Here is a 24129-nt window from a genome sequence, read left to right as displayed (position 1 = left end):
ACAATTATTTTGACGTTTCTATACAAAGGTGTGCCATATATTGTGTTTATTAGTACAGTTTCCTAAATTTCATGAATGTTGGTCATTCTGAGTCAGCCTCAAATTAATTTATACACTGTATTAAATTAAAATCTGAAAACTGACCCTGTTCTTCCTTAGAAAACTTGCCTCTCAGGAGACTTCCTCCAAGAAACTTCCTTACCACTCCGAGTGAGGACGCTATTTAAGTACTGTATTTAAAAAGACCCTCCACACCTCAAACTCGTGAGTGAAAACCTGTACAGTGTCCACATCACTGCCTGGCGATGAAAGCTCGGAAGACGGGGCTAGCTTTTTATGTCATGTTCCATCTCATCTAAAACCAATGGGACTGCATAGTTTTCAGTTACAAAAATGGGAACCTTTATTTCGGAGTTGTAAAAATGATGGAATTGTAATATCTTATTTCAGAGTTGCTAACAAAAGAAACCTTAATTTCTTATCCATTTGTTTTATTATTTTAGTCTTTTTCTACATGAATGTAGACAAATCTAACCTGATTATTCTCCTCTAGCCAAATCAGTTTCTCCCTTTATCTTATTTTGTTGTCAACTGTACCACTCTGGCATCTTAAATTTAAAAAACAAGATCTCCTTTTCCCCTATTTTAACTTGTTTTTTATGCTGTAAATTTAGGTGTAAATTACCATTTCCCAATTTCATTCAAATATGCCCTCTTTTCTCTAGTATCTTCAAAATATATTTGTCCATGTTTTGATTATCTTAAGTCCTTTCTGAAATTTAATCCTGTTGATAAACTTTTTTTTTTTTTTCAGAAATTCTGCTTCACTCTCACTTCAAAGATTTAAATTAAGTCTGTGTCACATTCTGAGTTTAACACACAGTCCTAAGGATTTCAATGTTCCTTTCTTTTTTCAACTATTTATTAAGGCCCAAATATATGCCAGGCCCTAGGAATGCAGTTATGAGAAAACAGGGTGTGTGCGTGTGATTAAGGGGAAAGGAGAGGGAGAGGAAATGAACAAATGACAGTATCTGAGGGAAAGGAGCTTAGGAAAAAATTCCTAAAGGAAGTCAAGTCTAAGCAGTGTCCACTTATCACAAGAGGTCTGCTTGCCCCTTCTTTATAGCGCTTATAACTATCCCTTACCACCAGAATATAAGCTCAATGTGGGCAGGAACTTTGTTTTATATACTGTTGCTTAGGATAGGTGCCTAACACTGAGCAGATAACCCCGTAAATATTCGTTGAACAAAGTCCAGTAAGAATAGAAGCTTCTCTGGTGCTGATTTCTGCCTGGCACTATGCTGCGGCTTTACTTTACTGTATTCAATAAAGTCTGTCAATGTGAAGGACAGTAAAACTTTTAGGCGGTGCTGATCCAACTGGTGCAGAAAGTTAATACAAGGTTTATGGGAAAACTGGGAAATCCCACTACATTATAACCCTTCAACTTGATGTCAAATTCAATCCAAGGTTTTGATTCCTAGCCTCCAGAAAAATTCACTGACATTCTTTTTTTTTTTTTTTTTTTGTATTTTTCTGAAGCTGGAAACGGGGAGAGACAGTCAGACAGACTCCCGCATGCGCCCGACTGGGATCCACCCAGCAAGCCCACCAGGGGGCGATGCTCTGCCCCTCCGGGGCGTCGCTCTGTTGTGACCAGAGCCACTCTAGCGCCTGGGGCAGAGGCCAAGGAGCCATCCCCAGCGCCCGGGCCATCTTTGCTCCAATGGAGCCTCGGCTGCAGGAGGGGAAGAGAGAGACAGAGAGGAAGAAGAGGGGGAGGGGTGGAGAAGCAGATGGGCGCTTCTCCTATGTGCCCTGGCCGGGAATCGAACCCGGGACCTCTGCACGCCAGGCCGACGCTCTACCACTGAGCCAACCGGCCAGGGCCCTGACATTTTTTTTTTTTTTTTTTTTGCATTTTTCTGAAGCTGGAAAACAGGGAGAGACAGTCAGACAGACTCCCGCATGCGCCCGACCGGGATCCACCGGCACGCCCACCATGGGGCGATGCTCTGCCCACCAGGGCGATGCTCTGCCCATCCTGGGTGTCGCCATGTTGCGACCAGAGCCACTCTAGCGCCTGAGGCAGAGGCCACAGAGCCATCCCCAGCGCCCGGGCCATGTTTGCTCCAATGGAGCCTTGGCCGCGGGAGGGGAAGAGAGAGACAGAGAGGAAGGCGCAGCGGAGGGGTGGAGAAGCAAATGGGCACTTCTCCTGTGTGCCCTGGCCAGGAATCAAACCCGGGTCCTCCGCATGCTAGGCCGACGCTCTACCTCTGAGCCAACCGGCCAGGGCCTGACATTCTTAATATAAGGTTCTAACAAGCGATCTCCTGATTTATCACTCGACAGTATACTTTTTGGTGGTATATTCATGTCAGTTTTGAATTTTTAAGTTTGGAATTTCAATAAAAATTAGATTGTATATTGGTTCCCTGGTACATGTTGAAACATGATCTAAGTATCTATCAGGCTGATAGAGTGACCTGCTTCATTTGTAAGTCTTCTATCATGAGATTCCGAGTTTTAAACATTCTTGTAGCACCTCTTGAAGGAGTTTTATTAGGATTATGTAAAATATATAGTTTGCATGGCTAGAAGACTTTTACAGGGAATTGGAGCGCCTGGTCTGAAATCAGAGTGTGCAGCAGTTCACCTTTGTTTCTTCCAAGAGAGTGACGCTAGAAAATCAAATGTGAAACAGCAACAAACTAGAGATAGGAAATACCACTGTGGTAGCTGTAAGAATTCTCATACATGGAAAAATGTACTGTATTTTTAAAAGAAAACAATGTTTAGTTAGCTTTTAGCTTCGGTTTTAGTACAAAATAAAACCTGGGACACCAATACATCAAAGCCTTTGGCTTGCAAACGCTAGTTAGCATGCAGTGTCAGGACCTGAAAATTATCACCATGGAAACCAGAAACCATTAGAGTCTGTGTATGCCTCAATCTTTTATTTTTAAATGATTGAGAGCTATTATTTAAATACTGGAAAAAAAAAAAGGCACCCTAGAAATATGTACCTTAGCAATTGTGTCTCTTCATTCAATGGAACACTTTCTCAAAAACCATGTGACAAGAAACTGTGCTCATTTAAACTTTTCCTTACAAGAAGCTATTTAAAATAACCATAAATAGAGCAAGCACAAATTGTGACCTACATGATTTTATGCTGGTCACCCCAATAAAACTTAACAGAATTGGAACTGCAAAAAATACAAAAACAAAATTATCCCAAAGTAATATAACTAAGTACTCTCTAAATATTAGTACCTGTTTCTTATATTTTTAAATGCAAGGCCTCAGAAAACAAAACACAGAAGAGGACATCGAGGTGGTTAATGAGGACCGTAAATTACTAAATCCCCATGTCTCCCAAACCCAACATGAAGATTTAAATAGCTGGGCTCACAGGACAGGCAGTTAGGGTTTCTGCCCTATCTATGAGTAAATATAAAATATAAAGCTTTAAAAAGTTGACACAAGAGATTTATTTAATATGAACTATAAGACAATCAAATTCTACACTACGAATTCTGTCTTTAGTCATTTTTCTACATCTCGAGCGGAACCCAATGATCACATGCACCCACAAAGACAAAAAGAAACTAAATCTCTTCAGCATCATTAAAACTACGTTAAAATATTTTCAAAATAGTTTTACTATTATGTACATTTTTTTGAAGACTTTTATTCACAACTTTTATACATACACACAAATGTATGTACCCACAGATACCGTACCTCAGATAAACAGAAAACCCATTTCCGAATTACTGAAGAAAGTGCTCCTGGTTGTATTGTAGTATGGTAAGGTTCACAACTGTTAATGACGCATTATTTATGAAATTTTATTTTAAAGTGAATGTCTTTTAAAAGCATTTGCAGTATGGAATAGAAGAAAACCCTAGTCAAATTTACCAGAGACCACAGACAGGATGCAGTTAATATCTTCATGATCAATGCTGTAAACTACAATTAACTAGTTGGCATGTTGTAATATAGCACAATCAGAACATGAAATTGAGAGATATTTTTATGAGTAAAAATGACAAACAGAATATGTATGCTACTTCTTTAATCTGTGTACCAAAGAACATGTGTTCCTTTTTAAAGAAAATCACAAACATGTTTTCTGGGACACCATAAATATACTATGGGGCATTTTCAAACATCAAATTAGCATTTTCCAAGAAAATGTATGTCTAAAAATATAGAACTTGAACAAGCTTCAAGGTAGAATAAAATAATCTCCATCTGTGTTTAAGACTGAAAGATTATTGGAAACACAGTCCTTCTTGCCTGTGACATTTCATGAGTGTCTTAATATTACCAAAAAAATTAAAAGGCAGGAAAAATAGAAGGTTACAGCTAAAGAAAAATGTTAGTGGGCAAGGAACAATAGTGCTGTAGGGCTATGAAAATTTGGTATATCTGTCTCATTAAGCTCATAATAAAAGATTAAATACAAAGTGAACTATTTTGTCTTTTCTGTGATGTAACTCCCAAATATATAGCAAGTTTGAATAAAAATATGCTCTGTAAAAAGTCTAAGGCCTCTCTAAAGAATTATTATATATTCAAATGATTAAAATTTCTCTGTTAATATGTCTTTCTGTTCATGCCATATAAAATGATGGAGGTCTGTACTGTGTGTAAAATCACCATAGAAACAGGAACCCAGAGATAAGCAGATTTTTAGAATATACATCCCTGTAACTAGTCTTTCAGTCCAGACACTATGACCTTATGTAAGATTCTCATTGTGCCTCCCCTGAGTTGCTATAGTATCAGAGATCTACCCTTACATAAAAGATAGTGGCAGGACTCTTGGGATGGTAATAGCATGCAATATTAAAACAAACAATACTCTCCTTGGCAGTTAAGGAAACTGAGTATGTTACATTTCTTCCAGTTCTGGCCTATGAGTTGAGTTTAGGCTATCATACGCAGAGGGGTAGCACTTTGTAAAAAATACGAGCAAAAAATTTTGTTGTATAGGAACTCAACTTCCTGTTTGACCGTGGTTCTCTTGCTTCCTGTAGAACCATAGGCTCAGGAAAGAGTCTGCTTTCCACAGAGCAGCAGAAATATGACAGTGCCTTCTATGGATAGGAAGTATAAAGCTCTCTGCCAAATTATGAAAGGAGACCTGGAGGATGGTTCAGAAAAAACTCCTCCCTCAGTAAGATTTCAGATATAGAAAACTTAGGTAACCTACAACACGTGACCTTATTATAGAAGAGAATGAGATCATTGGAAAAAGACCCTTTCAGAGTGAAAATGTAAATAGAGTAACAGAACAATACGTATAAGACCATTCTTTGGTTTTCAGAAGATAAAGATGGACAGTGACTGATACTTTAAGAATATTTCAGATACTTGCCGTTTGTTGGCTCAAATATAGACTACTATAAGCATCTAATATCCTTGAAAAGTTGGGTTTTAACAGAAACTAAAGACTTGGGAGAATAGGCAGAAGACCATGTTTCCAGAAACTTTCTAGTCTGGTTCTCTTGAGTACATCTAGGTTCTTGGGTTTTACATATGTTTACACTAGTTTTTAAATATTAAGGAAATGGCTCTAGAAATTTTACCCATGGAGAAAATGTTGTGTGAGCAACCTAGGACAGTGGTCGGCAAACTCATTAGTCAACAGAGCCAAATATCAACAGTACAGTACAACGATTGAAATTTCTTTCGAGACCCTAATTTTCTAAACTTAAACAATACAGGTAGGTACATTGTTATTAACTCAATTAGGGTACTCCTAAGCTGGCCTTTGCTCCTGCACTCAAGGGGCCAAAGAGCCGCATGTGGCTCACAAGCTGCCGGTTGCTGACCACTGACCTAGGAAAATAGAAACCATTAATGAAGTAAATTCTAGTTCACTTTAAACTTTGCTTTAAACATCAATTAGTCTGCTTTGAAATCCTCTATAAAAGCTCATCTATCTGGAGTCAATTTTGTAGTTTTAGCCAACTTTTTAAAAACTGGTATAGTTGTTTTGTTTGATTTCTAACAATGACATATCTGAGAAGCATTTTAGTTTCATATGCTACTACAAAGATTTCCTGGTTATAAATATTTTAAAATTCCTGAATTCTGTTCAGCGATACAAAATTATTAAAAATAATTTTTTAAAAAATAGTAATTTACATCAACAGTCATATTAATGTAATATTTTATTAAGTATTTTTAGTCTGGGGACCAACTGAAATACAGATATCACATAAACCATAAAAACTTTATACTTTATACCTTTAAGAGGAGAACTTAAAAACAAGTTTAAAACTATAAAGATGAAAAGAAATGCATTACACATGCAAAGTGTCCAACACAGAATGGAATATGCAGTGGGTCAGAGGCCACGGGCTCTTGCTCCCCATAGAGACAGCTGAAAAATGACAAGGGATTCACTGTGATATAAAAGTTAAAAAGTGCTCAAAAATCGCTCTAAAATAATTTTTTCAGACACAGTTTACTCCTTTTATGAAAAATGTTACTAAATATAGAAATGAGAATATTTGATAGTACATTGTTAAAGAAATAAAGATCTTAAAAAAAACCCATACATATTTACCATCAAAAGAAATGAATGGTCTTCTGAAACTAGGATTTTCCTGTACTTTTCTACTGAATTATCCTTTTTGGTAAGATTATTGAGATAAAGCTAAATGCAGACTAACTCTGGCATAAGAATAAAATGTGGAGGTATAGATGGCAGCCTTTCCGACGTTCTCCAAAGCAACCACTTTAAACTAAGGAAGTGTGGCTCAGTGTGCTGAGAAGGTGGTAATGAAAAAGGGGAGCTTTCTGATTGGACAATTTCTATTTTATTTTTAGATAGTTAATAGAATATTTCTTCCCATATACTAAAAGCATGAGAAATTTTAAATATTTGACATGTTTGTATTAAACAAAATGTGAAAGGCTAAAACTGGATATTTGACTTTTTTTATAAAGCACTAACTCATTATTTAAGCTTTCTGGGGGTATGTTGGGCTATCCTACATAGATGGTTTAGAATCATTCATACATGTTTGCTAAAGCAAAATGCTAGTAGTATTCTTACTTGGTGGCTACCACCCATGCACACACGCACTGATAGCTGTAGAGATCTAAACAACCAGCACAGGGCAGGTCATGTTGCTCTCCAGCATTCATTTAACAAAAGTCCAACAATGTAAAAACACAAATAACATCCACCTGCTGGGAAACCCAGTCTTCTATCGCAGAGCTGGTCCCATTTTTGTGAAGAGTATAGCTTGCTGGCTTTAACACATGCCACTCTGATGTACTATTTTAACTCCAATATTTTGAACCCTTTGTTTAAAAAAATTTGTACTTAAATTTTTTTTTTTTTTAGTTTTCAAACATATAAATGAAGAGAGAGAAGAAAAATTAACCCCTGTCCAGATTTAATGATTATATTATGCCACACATTTTATGCTCCATGTGGCTTTTCTCTTCTGTTACAGAATTTTAAAACAGATCCCTGAGATCAGATCATTTAAACTACAATTATTCCATATGCTATATAATGAGTTCATATAGCATTACAAAACATCAAATTTTCTTGGTATTTCAGAAATGCCTTTCTTTGGTTGGCTTATACTAGTCAGGCTGAAATGAAGTTAAATGATGGTGTTTGAATGTGGTGGTTACCTAGTCCCTTAACTGTAAAGAATTCCCTCATTTTCATTTTCTTGATTCACTGAAGGGATCATAATAAACAATTCACACAGGATGCTCCACATTTGGAATTTGCGTGATGGGCTTCTAATGGGGCATTCACACCTCCTATAACTTTAATATTTCTTGGAAGCAGAAAGTTAGAGCAGAAAGCTTTCAGGTCAAACTTTTGGGGTTAGAATACCTTATGGATGATGCTGTGTACTTCACATCACGTCCTATCATAACTTTTACAGTTGCTAAGATTACATAGCCAATTCAATTGGTTGGTGGCAGCCTAATCTTTCTATTTTTAAGTTCACCATTACCTTCTCCCAAGCAATGGCTCTCAACCTCTGTTGCACATGGCAATCACCTTGGGTCAGGGTCTAGAAACCACTGTTGCTAGATATTCCAATTGAATCAACCGAAGTTGTAGTCTGAAGATTAGAATTTTTAAAGCTCCCAAGATGATTCTAATGTGCAGCCAGCAGTGAGAATATAGAGGTTTTTGCATAAATGAACACTCTTTGCTTAAATCAATTATTTCATTAGGGGATACAAATTGGTAACTTTGGGGGGGGCTAATAGTACTTTCTTTCTACACTTATCAGCAGGGATTTTTTAGGCATTATTTTAGAAATCTTTACATAGCTAGTAGTGTCTAGGGTAATTTGGTTATCCTGAAAGACAATCTGTATAGGATAAACAGGACAAACTGTTATTTCTTCTCTTTAATTAACAGGAATTAAATTAATTTAATTATGAGTAAGGCAGTGGTGCTCAAATTGCAGAGTGAATCTCCTGAGGATCTTTAAAAACGACTCATGCATGGTGTGGCTCCCAGCTTTAGGACTGTGCAGAGGACGCCTGGGCATCAAAATTCTAACAGTTCTGGCCCTGGCTGGTTGGTTCAGTGGTAGAGTGTTGGCCTGGCGTGCAAGAGTCCCGGGTTCGATTCCCGGCCAGGGCACACAGGAGAAGCGCCCATCTGCTTCTCCACCCCTCCCCTTCTCCGTCTCTCTCTTCCCCTCCCACAGTAGAGGCTCCATTGGAGCAAAGATGGCCCGGGCGCTGAGGATGGCTCTGTGGCCTCTGCCTCAGGCGCTAGAATGGCTCTGGATGCAGCAGAGCGAAGCCCCAGAGGGGCGGAGCATTGCTCCCTGGTGGGCATGCCGGGTAGATCCCGGTCGGGCGCATGCGGGAGTCTGTCTGACTGCCTCCCCATTTGGAAAAATGCAAACAAACAAAAAATTCTAACAGTTCTGCAGGCAATTCCAATGTGCACCAAAGTTTGGGAACTTCTAGAGTGAGATATTTGTACCCAAATTACCTCCACTGGTGATAAAAACTTGGTTTTCTGCTAGGTTTGGCAGTGTTCGTTGTGTTTTTGTTGACAGAAAAATATATCTGATCATTTCCAGCCAGATATAATATGAAAATAAAAAGCAAAACTGACAAGAAACAAGTTTATTAAATTCCAAGGTCAGGTTGATTTCCAATCTTCATAAGAACTAATCAAATAATTAAATTATCACTGGTAATATTGAAGTCTCCATGGAATGTCCTGATTTAATAAATATTTAATAATTATTAAAAAAAAATAATTTCACTGTTTAAACTGTCCATAAAATTTCTAAAGAAATTTGAAACAAATGTTTTTTTAAGCCTAACACCTTATTAAAATTTATAGTATTTATGAAGATTTACACTCATACCCTCACAACACAGTAAGCATAGATAGGTACATGTAAGGGTATAAATTTGTGGGTATCTATTTGGACCCCAGATAGTTGGCATGAAGATTATTTTAAACTAAATACATCTGAGATTCAACAGATGCCTTCCTTGATCTTCCCTATTTCTTTTTTAATTTTGGTTTTCAACCAGTTTACTTTCAATACCATTCCCCACCAATGGCTAAAGTTAGGGACTAATGTAATAAGGGAGAGGGAGAGAAAGACAAGGTTTCTATGGGAAGCACAAACTGGTTTCCAGGAAACAAACAGGAGATAAGCAAGTTTGTAATAGTGTCTGTTTATGCAGGTGGCCTTCTCTGTTTTTTCTTTTTCTTTCTTTCTTCATGCCATAAAACTCCCCCAGAATGATCAGTGGCAGCCCACTTCCAGTGTGTGGGGCGCTGGCCCTGGTAGGGCAGATGTAGGAATGAAGGAAATTTTTACCTTTTACGCCAGATTCTTCTAGACTTAATTATTATTGTCATTTAAATGAGAAGCATGGCTTACTTTTGTAACAGAACATCAAAAAGCTGAGACCCTTTAGAGTGGTAATCTGGAAGTTATAGCATGCTTAGCTGTGGTGAGAAGACTATCACAACTTTGTGGCTAAAAAACCCTAAATGTAAGTGAAAAAAACTTGGAGTCTAAGAATGATTTTAACAGAAATTTGTATTCCTGCTGGTAGTCAGAAGAGAAACAATAAGGAATATATGATAAGATTTAGTCATCTGTACAATTTATAGCCATAAAAAATCCAAAGTCCTTAATAAAATAAGTCCTTTATACATGATTGCTAATCTAATAGTTTATTTATAAATATGTATAATATAACTTCCTACTGTAGCTAGTTTATAATTCAGTACATTTCTACTGAAGCATAAAGTGTTTCCATTTAAGTTGGAGTCTTATGATGTGCTAATGCTTTTAGGTTGTAAATTACTTGTTCCAGATGGAGGAAAAAAGAAAAATAAATGGACTTAGGGCTAGTTTCTCATTTATCATTTATATTCACTATTATTATTTTTTTAAACTCAGCCCAGTAGAAGAATCTTGTGTCCACACATTTTAGAAACAAAATTTAAATACACAAACTATATACAAAACCTAACCCCTTTTATAGTACTAGTATATATAAACTGTCAGTATGTCCCACAAAATCATGATTTAAACGGACAATATGCTAAAATTACAGTAACTTCAATATATATTCTACAACAAACAAATGTGGCACTGAGAAATGAAATAATCTTATCAGTTTAAAATTGCTATTTTAGAATCTTTTTCCTTCTCATTCATATCTATTGTCAAACATCAAATATCCTAACTGCATGGAATTGTTAATATTTTCTCTCCTATCTATTACATATTGTAAAAGACCCAAATAGGTCTACTGATTTTTGAATGCCTTCTGGGTCAACCAGAAATTTCCCCATTTTTATGCACCTGTGTTCTTTGATGACTTGTTGCTTTATTAGATACTCCCATCTTTCAATTTCTTTGATTTCCTAGCTATGAGTAGTAATTCCCACTCACTTACTAAAGTTACATTACTCTCTGCTCCTGCAACTATTCCCTGACACTCTCTGAGTGCGAGCCTGACCTTGGCCTGGGGAACAGACAGTAGGCTGCGCAGCTCTGTGGGCTCCTCCTACTGCTGACCTACAGGAAAGGGGCAGTGGGCAGGGGAGTCTCCCACTGGTGCCGCTCCCCATCTCTCATTTTACACGTAAGCACTAAGGCTGGCAACCACCTAGGCTCTTCATAATTATTGTCCCCCGGAAAAGAAAACCTGTGAAGTTGTGATTTATGGCAAAATGCACCTTACAGGATGCGGCTGGAAGATTTAAGCAACAACTACTGATAACTCTGAAAAAAGGATTCAATTTATGACTTCAACAGCTTCTTCCTGGTGGGTAGTATACACTGTGTATGGTTATTTTTATGACTGGAATGGTGCTCTTTCTTTCCTTTCCTTTCCTTTTTTTTTTTTTTGACAGAGACAGAGTCAGAAAGAGGGACATATAGGGACAGACAGACAGGAAGGGAGAGAGATGAGAAGCATCAATTCTTCATTGCGGCATCTTTGGTTGTTCATTGATTGCTTTCTCATGCGTGCCTTGAGTGGGGGGCCTAGAGCAGAGCAAGTGACCCCTTGCTCAAGCCAGCAACCTTGGGCTTCAAGGTAGTGACTTTTGGGGTCAAGCTAGCAACCATGGGGTCATGTCTATGATCCCATGCCCAAGCCAGAGACTCTGTGCTCAAGCTGGTGAGCACACATTCAAGCCGGTGACCCTGCGCTCAAGCCGGAGATCTTGGGGTTTCGAACCTGAGTCCTCTGCATCCCAGTCCAACGCTTTATCCACTGCGCAACTGCCTGGTCAGGCGATGTACTCTTTCTTAAAGAGACGTTAAGTCCAAGGTATTTTCTTTAAGAGATATTCTGCAAAATGTTTTCCATCATGAAGAAGTATCATTACATGTACACATATTTGCATTGTCATTTTCCTCAAGACTTATTATTCTAATTTGTATTTTCTGTGATTCTGGTGTTTATTTTTTATTACATGAATTCTGAAAAGCTACCTCAAACTTTGGTAGAACACAAGAGACCTATAGTACAAATACATAAATTGTTAAGAGATATGAAAACAAAGGCAAGGTAACAATAGAGCATAAGTGGCTCAAAACAACTCTACTACTTCTAGGGGAGCTTCTCAAGTCTGCTTCCCAACCAGCCTGAGAAAAAGAAATGTTTTGCAAAATGCACAGTTTTCCCCACGATTTGGGAAGTATCTCTTTGAACATTCAAACTTAAAAAGCTTTAGCATTTTTATTGTTTTAAAATTATTTATTGATTTTTAGAGAGGGAGACAGACAGACAAAAACATTTATCTGTTTATGTATGTGCCCTGACTGGGGATTGAACCATCAACCTTTGCATATTGGGACGAATCTCTAGCCAACCGAGGTGTCCAGCCAGGGACTATCCTATCCCTAGTACATGTGAAAAACCAACCAGCTGATCAACCAACCAACCAACCAGAAAAAATAAGCTATCTAGTTCTGTTGAACTGAATGAGAAAGAAATGAAAATCTTTTCTGCATAGGGCATCCTGAGCTCTTAGAAAATGACTCTGCAGGAAGATAGCAATTTAAAAACCAAATTCAGCACCTGGTTTCAGCTTCTGGCATTTCAACAAAATGCAATACCCTGAAAGCACCTGAGCAGGCAGCGCGCCCTCCCAGGGAGCAAGTGATCAAACCACTGTCCTGCCAACAATTCACCGATTGCTAAAAAGCTTTTAAAATACTAAGCGTTTCAAGTAAAATTTGTAATAAAAAAGAAAAATTGTTTGCAAATAAATGTGCAAAAAATTAAGGAAAAATGAGGAATAGTAACAGACCTTCAATCTTAAATCCTTTTGTGTAATCTTTTCTAATTTTGGAAAGAAAACTGAATAAAAATGTTACTTTTTAAAATTTAAATTATTTTATTTTTATTTAGTGAGAGGAGGAGAGGCAAAAAGACAGATTCCTACATGTGGCCCAACCAGGATCCACCCAGCAAGCCCACTAAGGGGCAATGCTCTGCCCATCTGGGGCATTGCTCTGTTGCTCAGCTATCAGGCCCCTCTTAGTGCCTGAAGTGGAAGGCCAGGTAGCCATCCTCAAGTGCCTAGGGTCAACTCACTCCAATTGAGCCATGGTAGAAGGAGGAAGAGTGAAAGAAAGAGAGATAAGTGAGAGTGAGGGGGGAGGGGTTGAGAAGCAGATGGGCACTTCTCCTATGTGCCCTGATCAGAAATCGAACCCGGGACATCTGCACACAGGGCTGATACTCTACTATTGAGCCAAAGATGTTTCTTTGACAAGACCTAGTCAAAAGCAAAATAGACTGAAGACCTTTGAAATATACTGTTTCCATTGAACCCCCTGCTTACAATGAGGTCCCTCAGTTTCAAACTGAAAAAATTTTTCATTACACTCAGTATCTGTGTGGGAAGTGGTAATGAGAAGAAGCAGTTAAACTTCACAATAAAAGTAGTGGCAAAATTGTCATTTTATCTTATTATTTACTTACTGTCAAACTTCTAAAGGGCATCTATAACCACTTACAGAAAGAAACATGAAACAAATATTTTTATTCATACAATCAAATTTCAATTTTCTACTGTTATCATTATAGCTTAATGCCATGGCTAAGAAGTAGGCAAATCTAAAAAATCAAACAAAAACACTCACAAATAGTAACAAATAATAACAATAACAAGTAATAATAGTTAAAAATAATAAAAATGTGGAATATAGACAGTTGTGATTTCTGTATTTAAAGGTTTAATATAGGGGTCCCGAACTACGGCCCACGGGCCCATGCGGCCCCCTGAGGCCATTTATCCGGCCCCCGCCGCACTTCCAGAAGGGGCACCTCTTTCATTGGTGGTCAGTGAGAGGAGCATAGTTCCCATTGAAATACTGGTTAGTTTGTTGATTTAAATTTACTTGTTCTTTGTCGGGAGCCGATCAACAACTACTGGCTGACAAGGTCACAGCAGAAGAAGATGCACAACTGCTGGCTAACAAGGTCACAGCAGAAGAAAATCAAAAACTGCTGATTGACAAAGTCACAGCAGAGAAGACCAATGGCTGCTGGTTGACAAAGTCACCGCAGTGAAGACCAATAGCTGCGGGTTGACAAAGTCACCGCAGAGTAAAGGCACAACGATACTTCCCCTTTGACCTTTTGAATTAATCTGGCCTTATATCCCCCATTTCTGGGTGTGTGCTATCATTTATGGCACAGGGGTAATAGTACCATGCTTTCCCTGTAGATTCATAGTAATTTCTTTGGAAATGAGACAGAGGGTGTGAGTTCCACAGAAAAGCCTGTAAGCCCCTTGAACTGGGCTCATAGACATAAGAGGCTGGCTATGATATCCCTCGTAAAGGGTTAAGTTTGTAGGAGAATTTCTTCTTATTAATCATGTTAGAAAAAATAGATTGTGACTTATGAATAGGTAGGAAACAGTAACTATACACAGAACACCTTTCAGCCTTCACTTAATTCATTACTTTACCTCCCTAGCCTTTTCATGTGATAGAGTAGAGAAACTTTCCTTTCTTCTTGCATACCTGACCTGCAGGTGGTGGAACACTCTGAGAAAAATAAAGTTAGAACTTAACTAGTGTATGAATATAGTAGATAAATAAAATTTGACTAGACAATAGGATCTTATATAAGGTAGAGTTATTAATCAGTACTGACCTTTTAGAAGTTTGTACCAATATTGTTATTGCTATTCAAGTTATTGTATAACTGTACTTTGAATGACTTATCACCTGATTTATAGCTTATAGAAATGAATTAACTGTTATCTAGAAATATGTAACCATAGTGAAACAAAAACAATGATTAATCAATGTATTCTGAATACCATGTGATTGTAACTTAGTGTGTGTGTATAAAAATAAAGTTAGACCAGTCATTGGGAGAGATGCCTGGCAGTAAATGCTAACGAGAGAATAAAGAGAAAGAAAAGAATTCGGCTCTCTCACTCGATTCGTGCCGACGCCGTCTCTTCCTGTGGGACCCCTGGATTCCCCCCGGGGCTGGACCCCGGCAGTTCTTTATTTTAAATATTGTATTTGTTCTTGTTTTGTTCTTTTACTTTAAAATAAGATATGTGCAGTGTGCACAGGGATTTGTTCATAGTTTTTTTTATAGTCCGGCCCTCCAATGGTCTGAAGGACAGTGAACTGGCCCCTGTGTAAAAAGTTTGGGGACCCCTGGTTTAATACATTCCCCCCCAATTAAAACAAAAAAACCCATAAGTAAATACCTCCCAGGTTTGTATATGAATTTGGGCAAGAACATACTCTGACAAAAGGCATGAAACCCAGTTATTAGGTGTGAATTACGAATGTAGCTGTGGTGAGGACAGATGAATTAACTAGAGCTCTGTGAGGAAAACAACTGATTTAGGCTTGCTCACTTGCACTTTGCATGATTAGTGTGAGAGTACGTGGTAGTGCCATGTCTGTACAGTCTGTGTAAGGCCACGGGTGCGTCCCTGCCACCGTGAGAAACCGTTTTGCTGTTCATTTGCCTGCTGCCGTGAGAAGAGGCTTTCCCGTCTGTTTGCTCTTCCACCTTCGCGAGACTAACAAACAGGAATGGCCCAATGCTTTCTGGCTTCGCATTGTCTCTACCATCTGCCCAAATCCAGTGTGGACCTGCCTCGCCCCGACCGTGGGCATCACAGTGTATTTCCCTCTCACTGAAGTATCTGGGGAGCTGTTTATATATATGAACACACACACGCACACACATATAATATTTACATATACAGGCAGTCCCTGGGTTACAAACAAGATAGGTTTTGTGGGTTTGTTTTTAGGTTGAATTTGTATGTAAGTTGAAACAGGTACATTTACCTATCAAATGCAACTTAGATGCTGTCTTAACAGAGTATTTATTTTTACCTTTCTGTACATATAAATACTTAAATATTTTCAAAGCCACAGAACATATCTTCCTTGTAACCCTTGGACTGCCTCTATCCAGTTTATGGATAAATCATATTTAATGCATTAGTAAATTGTGAAGATGGTGTTCAAATGACTGAAGCTCAGTAAATATATCAGAAGTGAGAGAAGGTAGAAAAAATGTCAAATGCCCAGATATTTCATTGCTTATCATGTGTCTTCATAATCGAAGCTCATTGCCTCTATATATAAACCAACACGATTATGCACTGTGCCTCCTTGGCTTTTTGGTAGTTAAAAAGCTACAACTGTCCACCTCAGCCCAGTGCAGCCATGACTGGTGTAGGATAGGAAGGAGACCACACAGAAAGTTAGGCTGTTTCTGAGGCTCTACTTTAGGTGGCACTTCTGGCAAGACTATAGTTCCTCTGTGGCTCCAGCTAATGCTGGAGAACAACCCCAACCACCTCCAAAACCACCTAGCCTTATGTCCCTTTTATCTTAGAAATGGCAGTAGCTTCCTGGTAAGCTTAATCTCTTGAGTGCTTCACCTTGCATTCTCCCAAACCTCCCAACCTGCACTTTCTTAACTTCCTGTATCAAATCCCACATATTCAGCCACCTGACATGGGCTCAGTTTTCCCGACACGCCTTGAGTGATATACCTACTTTCCCTGGGCTACAAAGAACTCTTTATCTATCAAACACTAACCCACCAATATAAAGGGGTAATACAGAGGTACTTTAATATTTTGTAGATAGTTAGAAATATAAATGATGATAATAATGAGGGAATATGAGAGAACCAACCTCATATCCATTCAGGCAGGGAGAATTAGTACAATCTTTTCAAGAAAGCAACTTGGTTACATATATTAAGAGCCTTAAAAATGTTCTATATACATTAAATAATTTTCTTCTTAAAAATCTAGTGTAAGGTAAAATAAAAGGTGCCGATATAATTTTATATACAGGGATGTTTACCACAATGTTATGAGAATAAAAAGTTAGAAACAAATACAATAATATACTATATACTTAGAGATTTTCCTTATAGCAGCCCCCAACCCCAAGTTTTAAGTGTATACAGTTACACACCTCCACTAGACCTGAAGCACTGAAGAGAGCAAGGATACTTGCTTTAAACATTGACAACTATGTGCTAGACAACTATTAAAGGCTCTTAAGAAATAGTTCTGGAATAAATTAATGATGTAGTAGTATTAAAGATAAGCTTACAGAAGAATTTTTATATTAAATGATAATTTTGCCAAAGCCAAATAACAAATGCACTATATTGCGCTTTGCATTTTTCTTTAAACTAACTTTTTCAAATCACTTTTAAACAGTTCATATCTCTGCTATTTCTCCTGAGGCATGTTTAACAGGTGACTTTTTTCTCAAAGGAATTTCAGAGCTCAAAACCTGCAGGAGGAGAGTTCAGAGTTCCCGATATTTGTACATCTCTGTAATTTGACCCAGATGACTGTCGAGACCTTGCACATCTCATCATCTCCCAGACCAGTTTTAAAATGTTCCACGTAGCACTTCTGTTGTCTCTTTTGCTACTACTGACCATGCCCTCTCCAACACACAAGCCCTAGGTTCCAGGCCCATCTTTTCACAAAGCTTTCTCAGAAGCAGGTTTTACATTTATAGCAATGCTTCCCACATAATATTTATTTGGCAATTAACCATAGTATTTTATGGCATGCCCTGTATTAGACTGCTCTCTGTAAGTTTCAGTAAGTAGCTTTTCACATAATCGATGGTTTGAGTAAACACTACAGTTCTTGGGAATAGCTTTTTTGTAACGAGCAGAGTGTCTTGTATGCACTATAATTATTACAAGTCTCCTGGTACCAGGTTCAGGCAAACTCAGATAACCAGGCATTTGGTGATCTGAGTTCTACTCAATTCAAGCCTTGTTTAAAAACTGCCAAAGTATTTAGATATCAAAGCATATTCTAGCACTTATATGTTGTTGGCAGCATCCTTTACATTATAAGCTCCATGGAAAGTGAGGGGGTGTGCGTGTTGAACATCCCTGTCTGACCAGCAATGTGTATAGTACTGGGTCCGTGATGTGGCTGCTCAATAAATATTTTATGACTGAAGACTGAGAAGGACATCAAATATTTGTGGAAGTGGCAGATATTCTTCTTAATTCATCCTTTAGATGAGGTGAATTTAGGGTAAAGAGAAAAAATCAGAAGAAGCTTCCAGACTATATTGTAGCTACTAGATATTCTACATTAAAAAAAAAAAAAAGAAAGAAAAAGGCCCTGGCTGGTTAACTCAGTGCTAGAGCATCGACTCCGTGTGTGGAGGTCCCGGGTTCGATTCCCGGCCAGGGCACACAGGAGAAGCGCCCATCTGCTTCTCCACCCCTCCCCCTCTCCTTCCTCTCTGTCTCTCTCTTCCCCTCCCACAGCCAAGGCTCCATTGGAGCAAAGTTGGCCCGGTGCTGAGGATAACTCCATGGACTCCACCTCAGTTGCTAGAATGGCTCCAGCCACAAGGGAGCAATGTCCAGATGGGCAGAGCATTGTCCCCTGGTGGGCATGCTGGGTGGATTCCAAGTCGGACACATGCAGGAGTCTGACTGCCCCTCCCTTCAGAAAAATACAAAAAAACAAACCAAACCAAAACAAAAACAAAAAACCTTGACTTATGTAAATGATTAGCAACTTTCCCATATTATATAGTGTGTCCGTAAAGTCATGGTGCACTTTTGACTGGTCACAGGAAAGCAACAAGATGATAGAAATGTGAAATCTGCATCAAATAAGAGGAAAACTCTCCCAGTTTCATACCTATTCACTGCAGTTTGATGGGGCTCACGCACAGATTTTTTATAAATCCTTAGGTAGCTATCCCGTAGGACTCGTCACTGACTGATGGCCTACCAGAACTGGGTTTCTCCACCAATCTGCCGGTTTCCTTCAACTGCTTATCCCACCAAGTAATGTTATTCCTATGTGGTGGCGCTTCCTTATAAACACACCGATATTCACATTGCGCTTTGGTCATGGATTCAAATTTAGGGAGCCACAGAACACACTGAACTTTCCTCTGTACCGCCCACATCTCGACTGGCATGGCCGTGGGCTGCTCCGCTGTATACATGGTGTTACGTCATCATCTGTGCATGCGCACATGCTGCCACATCATCCTACAGAAACTGGGAGGGTTTTCCTTTTATTTGGTACAGATTTCACATTTCTATAGTCTTTTGTTGCTTTCCTGTGACCGATCAAAAGTGCCCCATGACTTTACGGACACACTATACATTAACCTTTGTGAGAAAAATCTGTTTCCTTATAAGGTAAAAATTTCAAACATTGGGTTAATATTAACAGTGTTGATGTCCAATGCTTTAACTTTCTTTCCACTGACATACAAATCTATTCCATTATTATTTTTTTATATTTAAGAGTATTAAAAAGTACTACTTGAAAGCAAAATAGCAATATTGTCACTAATAAAGGTTTTGCTGGCTTGGCTTATTTTATCAAGAGGTAGTAAGTTCAGAAAGCAGGCTATATATAAAACTACTTTCTTTTTTGTATATAAAACATAATATTTCATATGATAAAAACTCATACCTGTTGATCTCCAAGGAAATGACTTTTCAGTTGAGCTAAAGAAAAAGGAAAACAAAAACAAAAACATTTATTTCCTTTTTCATAAAATTTAACTGTGTATCTGTTTTACATATAAATATTTAATGTTCACATTCATTTACATGAAGTATAAATACCTCAAACAAAATTTAAAACTACTCTTCTAAGTTAATTATTTAAACTTCCCCATTAATGAGATAAAACTGTATATTTACTTAGAATTAAGGCAAATTATAAAGTGACATAAGATTCTGCTTGGATAAGACAAATAAAAGAGCACAACTACTTATGATAATCATGGTACTCATATGATGTACTATGCTGCTTTTGTGGTAATATGCAAATTACATATACATCAAAATATATACTTAAAAAGAACCAAAAAAATCTGTTAAGAAATTCATTCATTTTACTTATTTTCCAAAGAAGTCCTAGATACAATAAATACAAATGTTAATAGGGTCAGTTTGAATAGAATGTTAACTTACATTGGGGTAGTGAACACAATATAATATTATATAGATGATATATTATAGAATTATACACCTGAAACCTGTAAATTTTATTAACCAATGTCATATCAATAAATTCAATTAAAAAGAAAAAAACTTTATATCAAAATATAAGTTTTGGCCCTGGCTGGGCTTTTCAGTAGTGGAGTGTCAGCCCAGCGTATGAATGTTCCAGGTTCGATTTCCTGTCAAGGCAGGAGTCTACAGCCATACCACCCTGAACGTGCCCGATCTCGTCCAGTCAAGGCAGGAGAAGTGCCTATATGTTTCTCTACCCATCTCCCTCTCTCTCCCTCTCTCTTTCTCTCTCTCTCTCTCTCCTCTTCCTCCTCCTCCTTTCATGCAGCCATGGCTTGACTGGAGTGAGTTGGCCCCAGGCACTGAGGATGGCTCTATGGCCTCCGCCTCAGGCGCTAAAAAGAAACTGGCTCCGCTTGCAAAGGAGCAAGGACCCCTGATGGGCAGAGCATCGCCCCCTTGTGGGCTTGCTGGTTGGATTCCGGTAGGGGCGCACGTGGGAGTCTGACTCTCTGCCTCCTCTGTTCTCACTTAAAAAAACACCACACACACACACACACACACACACACACGGTTTTACAAAGCAGAAGAAATGTATAGCTATATATTTCTCTTGGTTTATAGAGTAAAAATTTAAAAACATATCTGTGACTCTCTCTGCTTCCACCAATCAACACAGGAAAGCATGGTGCAAAGGGGACAGTATGTTAGGAACATATGAAAGAGAGGCTGGATTATTAAGCAGTTACTAAACGCCTGACTGCAAGTGCTGAACATATATTTACCTCCATTATATTATTCAGAATAACCTTATGGATAGGTACACTATTTTTATTTTACAGATAAACTAACTGGCCAAAGACTTATGTTATAACTGGAAGAGTTGGGATTCAAACCCAGGATGGTCTGAATCCAAAGTCAGGGCTTTTCATCACTGTGCTATATGGTACAACAACTTGTGACCACATTTTTGCATTAACACATACACACATACAATATGCCTAGAAAGAAGTATAGAAAAATAAAAACCAAAGTAGTAAGCAGTTATCTCTGTGGCGTACAATTAAAGGGATTTTTCTTTCTAAACATTTGTATTTTATTTTTGAAATCATAGTAAAACACACATTGAAGTATCTGGAGTGTTTATAAACTTAAGGAAAAGGTATGTGACTTTGGGCTTATGGAAACACAGTAAAATTAAGGACCTGGAACAGAAAAGGAACAATCTTTTCTGCGCAATAGCTCTAAGATCTTAAGATTTTGTTACCTCTTGAAATCTCCCCAAGTCATTAGTGGTTAATGAAACTCTTGCTGCTTAAAACTCTGGACTGAATGCGAACTCCCTGAACCTCCATTTTGAGTGTGATTAGCCTCTTCTTCATCAGCGGCATGGCCGCTGACATTCCAGGACCTTGAAATTAGCTGCCAGTAGGGAACATGCTCCCAAAGAATGGAGTCAATCAGTTCGTGCTAATCTTAGCACTCCAGTGATGTTCCTTATCTGAAGCACTCCAAACTGATTTCGAAAGGGACTGATTAGATGGAGAAAAGGTGAAAATTTGTTCAGATACCAGTAAGAGCACATTTGTCTTGCTTTGAGAGTACTATATCATATTCTTCTTATGACTCTAAAAGTGGCTCCCACACTGAATTTAACTTCTCTTGAATGTGCTTTCGTCATTTAGTTCTATTATCTAAATTAGTTTTCTAAGCACCGAGGTTGATATTATTTACTCAACTGTGCTCCTATCAAAGTGTTCCTATTTCTTGTAAATACTAAAATACATGATAAATCAAACTGCCATCCAGAAATGTTTAATACACCAAGTTTCTTGGGAATATCATAAAATACCTTTACAATATGTTTTATTTTTGAAATTATAGATTATAGAATATAAATCGTGTTAATTGCTCAAATTGGGCAAGGGCTACCTCTGTTTTGCTCATCTTTTTGTGTCAAATAACTTGCATATTGCCTGACACACAGCAGATGCTCAAACTCAGACTGTGAAAAATACCAAGTTCTTCATTATTCTGAAAGATCAGGTATATAAATTATCAGTTACTGCTCTGTTCAACCAAGTCAACTTATTCTCCTCTACCATAGGTAGGAAATTCTGGTAGCTGCCTTGTTTTACAATTATGCAAACAGCATTTCTCCGCTGAAAAGGCCTCTTTGGTCATCAATACAGTAAGACCTTTCTAAGTGAAGGCAATGGAAAAAATCTCAGTTCATATTCATTTACCCTATTCTATATTAGGTAAAAGATAGAAATCAATAGGAAAATAAGCTAATATTATGACTCATAAAAAAATTAAAAATAAAGCTGCCTTATGACCAAGTGGTTCCACTTCTGGGAATATATCTGAAGAATTTTGCATGACTAATTTGAAAGAATATATGCACCCAATGTTCATTACAGCTATTTATAATAGCCAAGATTTGGAAGCAGCTCAAGTGTCCATCAGTTGATGAATGGTTAAAAAGGCTGTACTACATTTACACAATGGAATACTAATCGGCCATAAAAAAGAAGGAAATCTTACCCTTTGTGACAGCAAGGATGGAACTAGAGATCATTATGCTAAATGAAATAAGCCAGTCAGAGAAAGACAGATAAGCCAGTCAGATTTCACTCCTTTGTGGAATCTAATGAACAAATTTACCAAACAAAAAAATAGAGATAGGCTCACAGATAGAGCTCAGGCTGACAGTTGTCAAGGGAGGAGAATGGGGGGGGGGGGGGGAGACTGAGTAAAAAAGGACAAAAATAAAAGACAAAAAACTCACGGAAGTGGACAAAAGCGTGGGGCTGGGGATTGGGGGGTTGAGGAGGGTATGAGGGATAAATGGTGATGTATGGCAACTTCACTTGGGGTGGTGAACACACAGTACAGTGCACAGTGGTGTGCTGTGCACTTGTATACCTGAAACCTGTAAGATTTTGTTAACCAATGTCATCCCCCCCAAAAAAACCCCACAAGCGGCAAAAGTTCCATGTTATATTTTGATGACTATAAAGGGGTAGGCAGAAGTAGGTTTACAGTTTTTCAAATGAAAAATAGTACAATTAATAAACAATAGGCCCTAGTCAGGTAGCTCAGTAGGTTAGAGCATTGTCCTGTTATGCCAAGGTTGCAGGTTTGATCCCTGGTAAGGGCACACACAAGAATCAACCAATGAATGCTTAAATAAGTAAAACAAGAAAGCAATGCTTCTCTCAAATCAATTAATAAATATAAATAATACAAGAATAAACTGTTTTGCATACTTACATTTATAAACCTACTTTTGCCAACCACTGTATATTCAGCCCAATTATCTTCATACTAACACTACAATTCTGCTATAACTAGTCATTATATGTTATCTTGAACAGTCTATTTCCTTTTGAACAACTCACTTTAAATAATTCTCAATTAGCCCTGCCCAGTTGGCTCAGTGGTAGAGCATAGGCCTAGCATGCAGGAGTCCTGGGTTCAATTCCCGGTCAGGGCACACAGGAGAAGCACCCATCTGCTTCTCTACCCCTCCCCCTCTCCTTCCTCTCTGTCTCCCTCTTCCCCTCCCACAGCCAAGGCTCCACTGGAGCAAAGTTGGCCCGGGCACTGAGAATGGCTCTGTGACCTCTGCCTCAGGCACTAAGAATGGCTCTGGTTGCAACAGAGTGACGCCCCAGAGGGGCAGAGCATCGCCCCCTGGTGGGCATGCCGGGTGGATCCCGGTCGGGCACATGCGGGAGTCTGTCTGATTGCCTCCCTGTTTCCAACTTCAGAAAAATACAAAAAAAGAAAACCCAAAACTGAATTATTTACTACTCTGAAATTCAGGGATCAGACAATAAATATGTGCCATTTTGAAATGATAAGTCACTGACTATAACTTGTTTTTATTAGAATTAGAGGCAGCTCCCTGTTAGAAAGAATGGCTTATCCCTTCCTTCTTCTCTCTCTCTAACCATCTATTCCTAGAAACACTTCCTCAACCTTTATTGAATGTCTACAATGTGTCTATAGGCACTGTGCCCACAATGATTCCACCCTATTCTCTTCTCTTCTCATATG

The 24129-nt window shown here is 38.3% G+C and overlaps 1 protein-coding gene across 13 annotated transcripts in view; it reads right to left on the bottom strand.

Annotated features, from left to right (window-relative positions):
* PKP4 (plakophilin 4) overlaps window positions 1–24129 on the bottom strand; it is a 272352-nt gene that overhangs the window by 63433 nt on the left and 184790 nt on the right. For 10 of the 13 annotated variants that reach the window (XM_066346708.1, XM_066346713.1, XM_066346710.1 and 7 more), the window contains one exon: window positions 19517–19551. The exons of 2 other annotated variants lie outside the window; for them this stretch is intronic. In XM_066346708.1, coding sequence (XP_066202805.1) covers window positions 19517–19551 — 35 coding nt within the window. Of the gene's footprint in view, window positions 1–6333; window positions 6357–19516; window positions 19552–24129 lie in introns of those variants that run through there. One more of the 13 variants, XM_066346715.1, reaches the window with a different exon arrangement.

This window comes from Saccopteryx leptura, chromosome 7 (assembly GCF_036850995.1).
Source record: "Saccopteryx leptura isolate mSacLep1 chromosome 7, mSacLep1_pri_phased_curated, whole genome shotgun sequence".
Lineage (NCBI taxonomy): Eukaryota > Metazoa > Chordata > Mammalia > Chiroptera > Emballonuridae > Saccopteryx > Saccopteryx leptura.
This window is presented reverse-complemented; position numbering and strand designations above follow the sequence as displayed.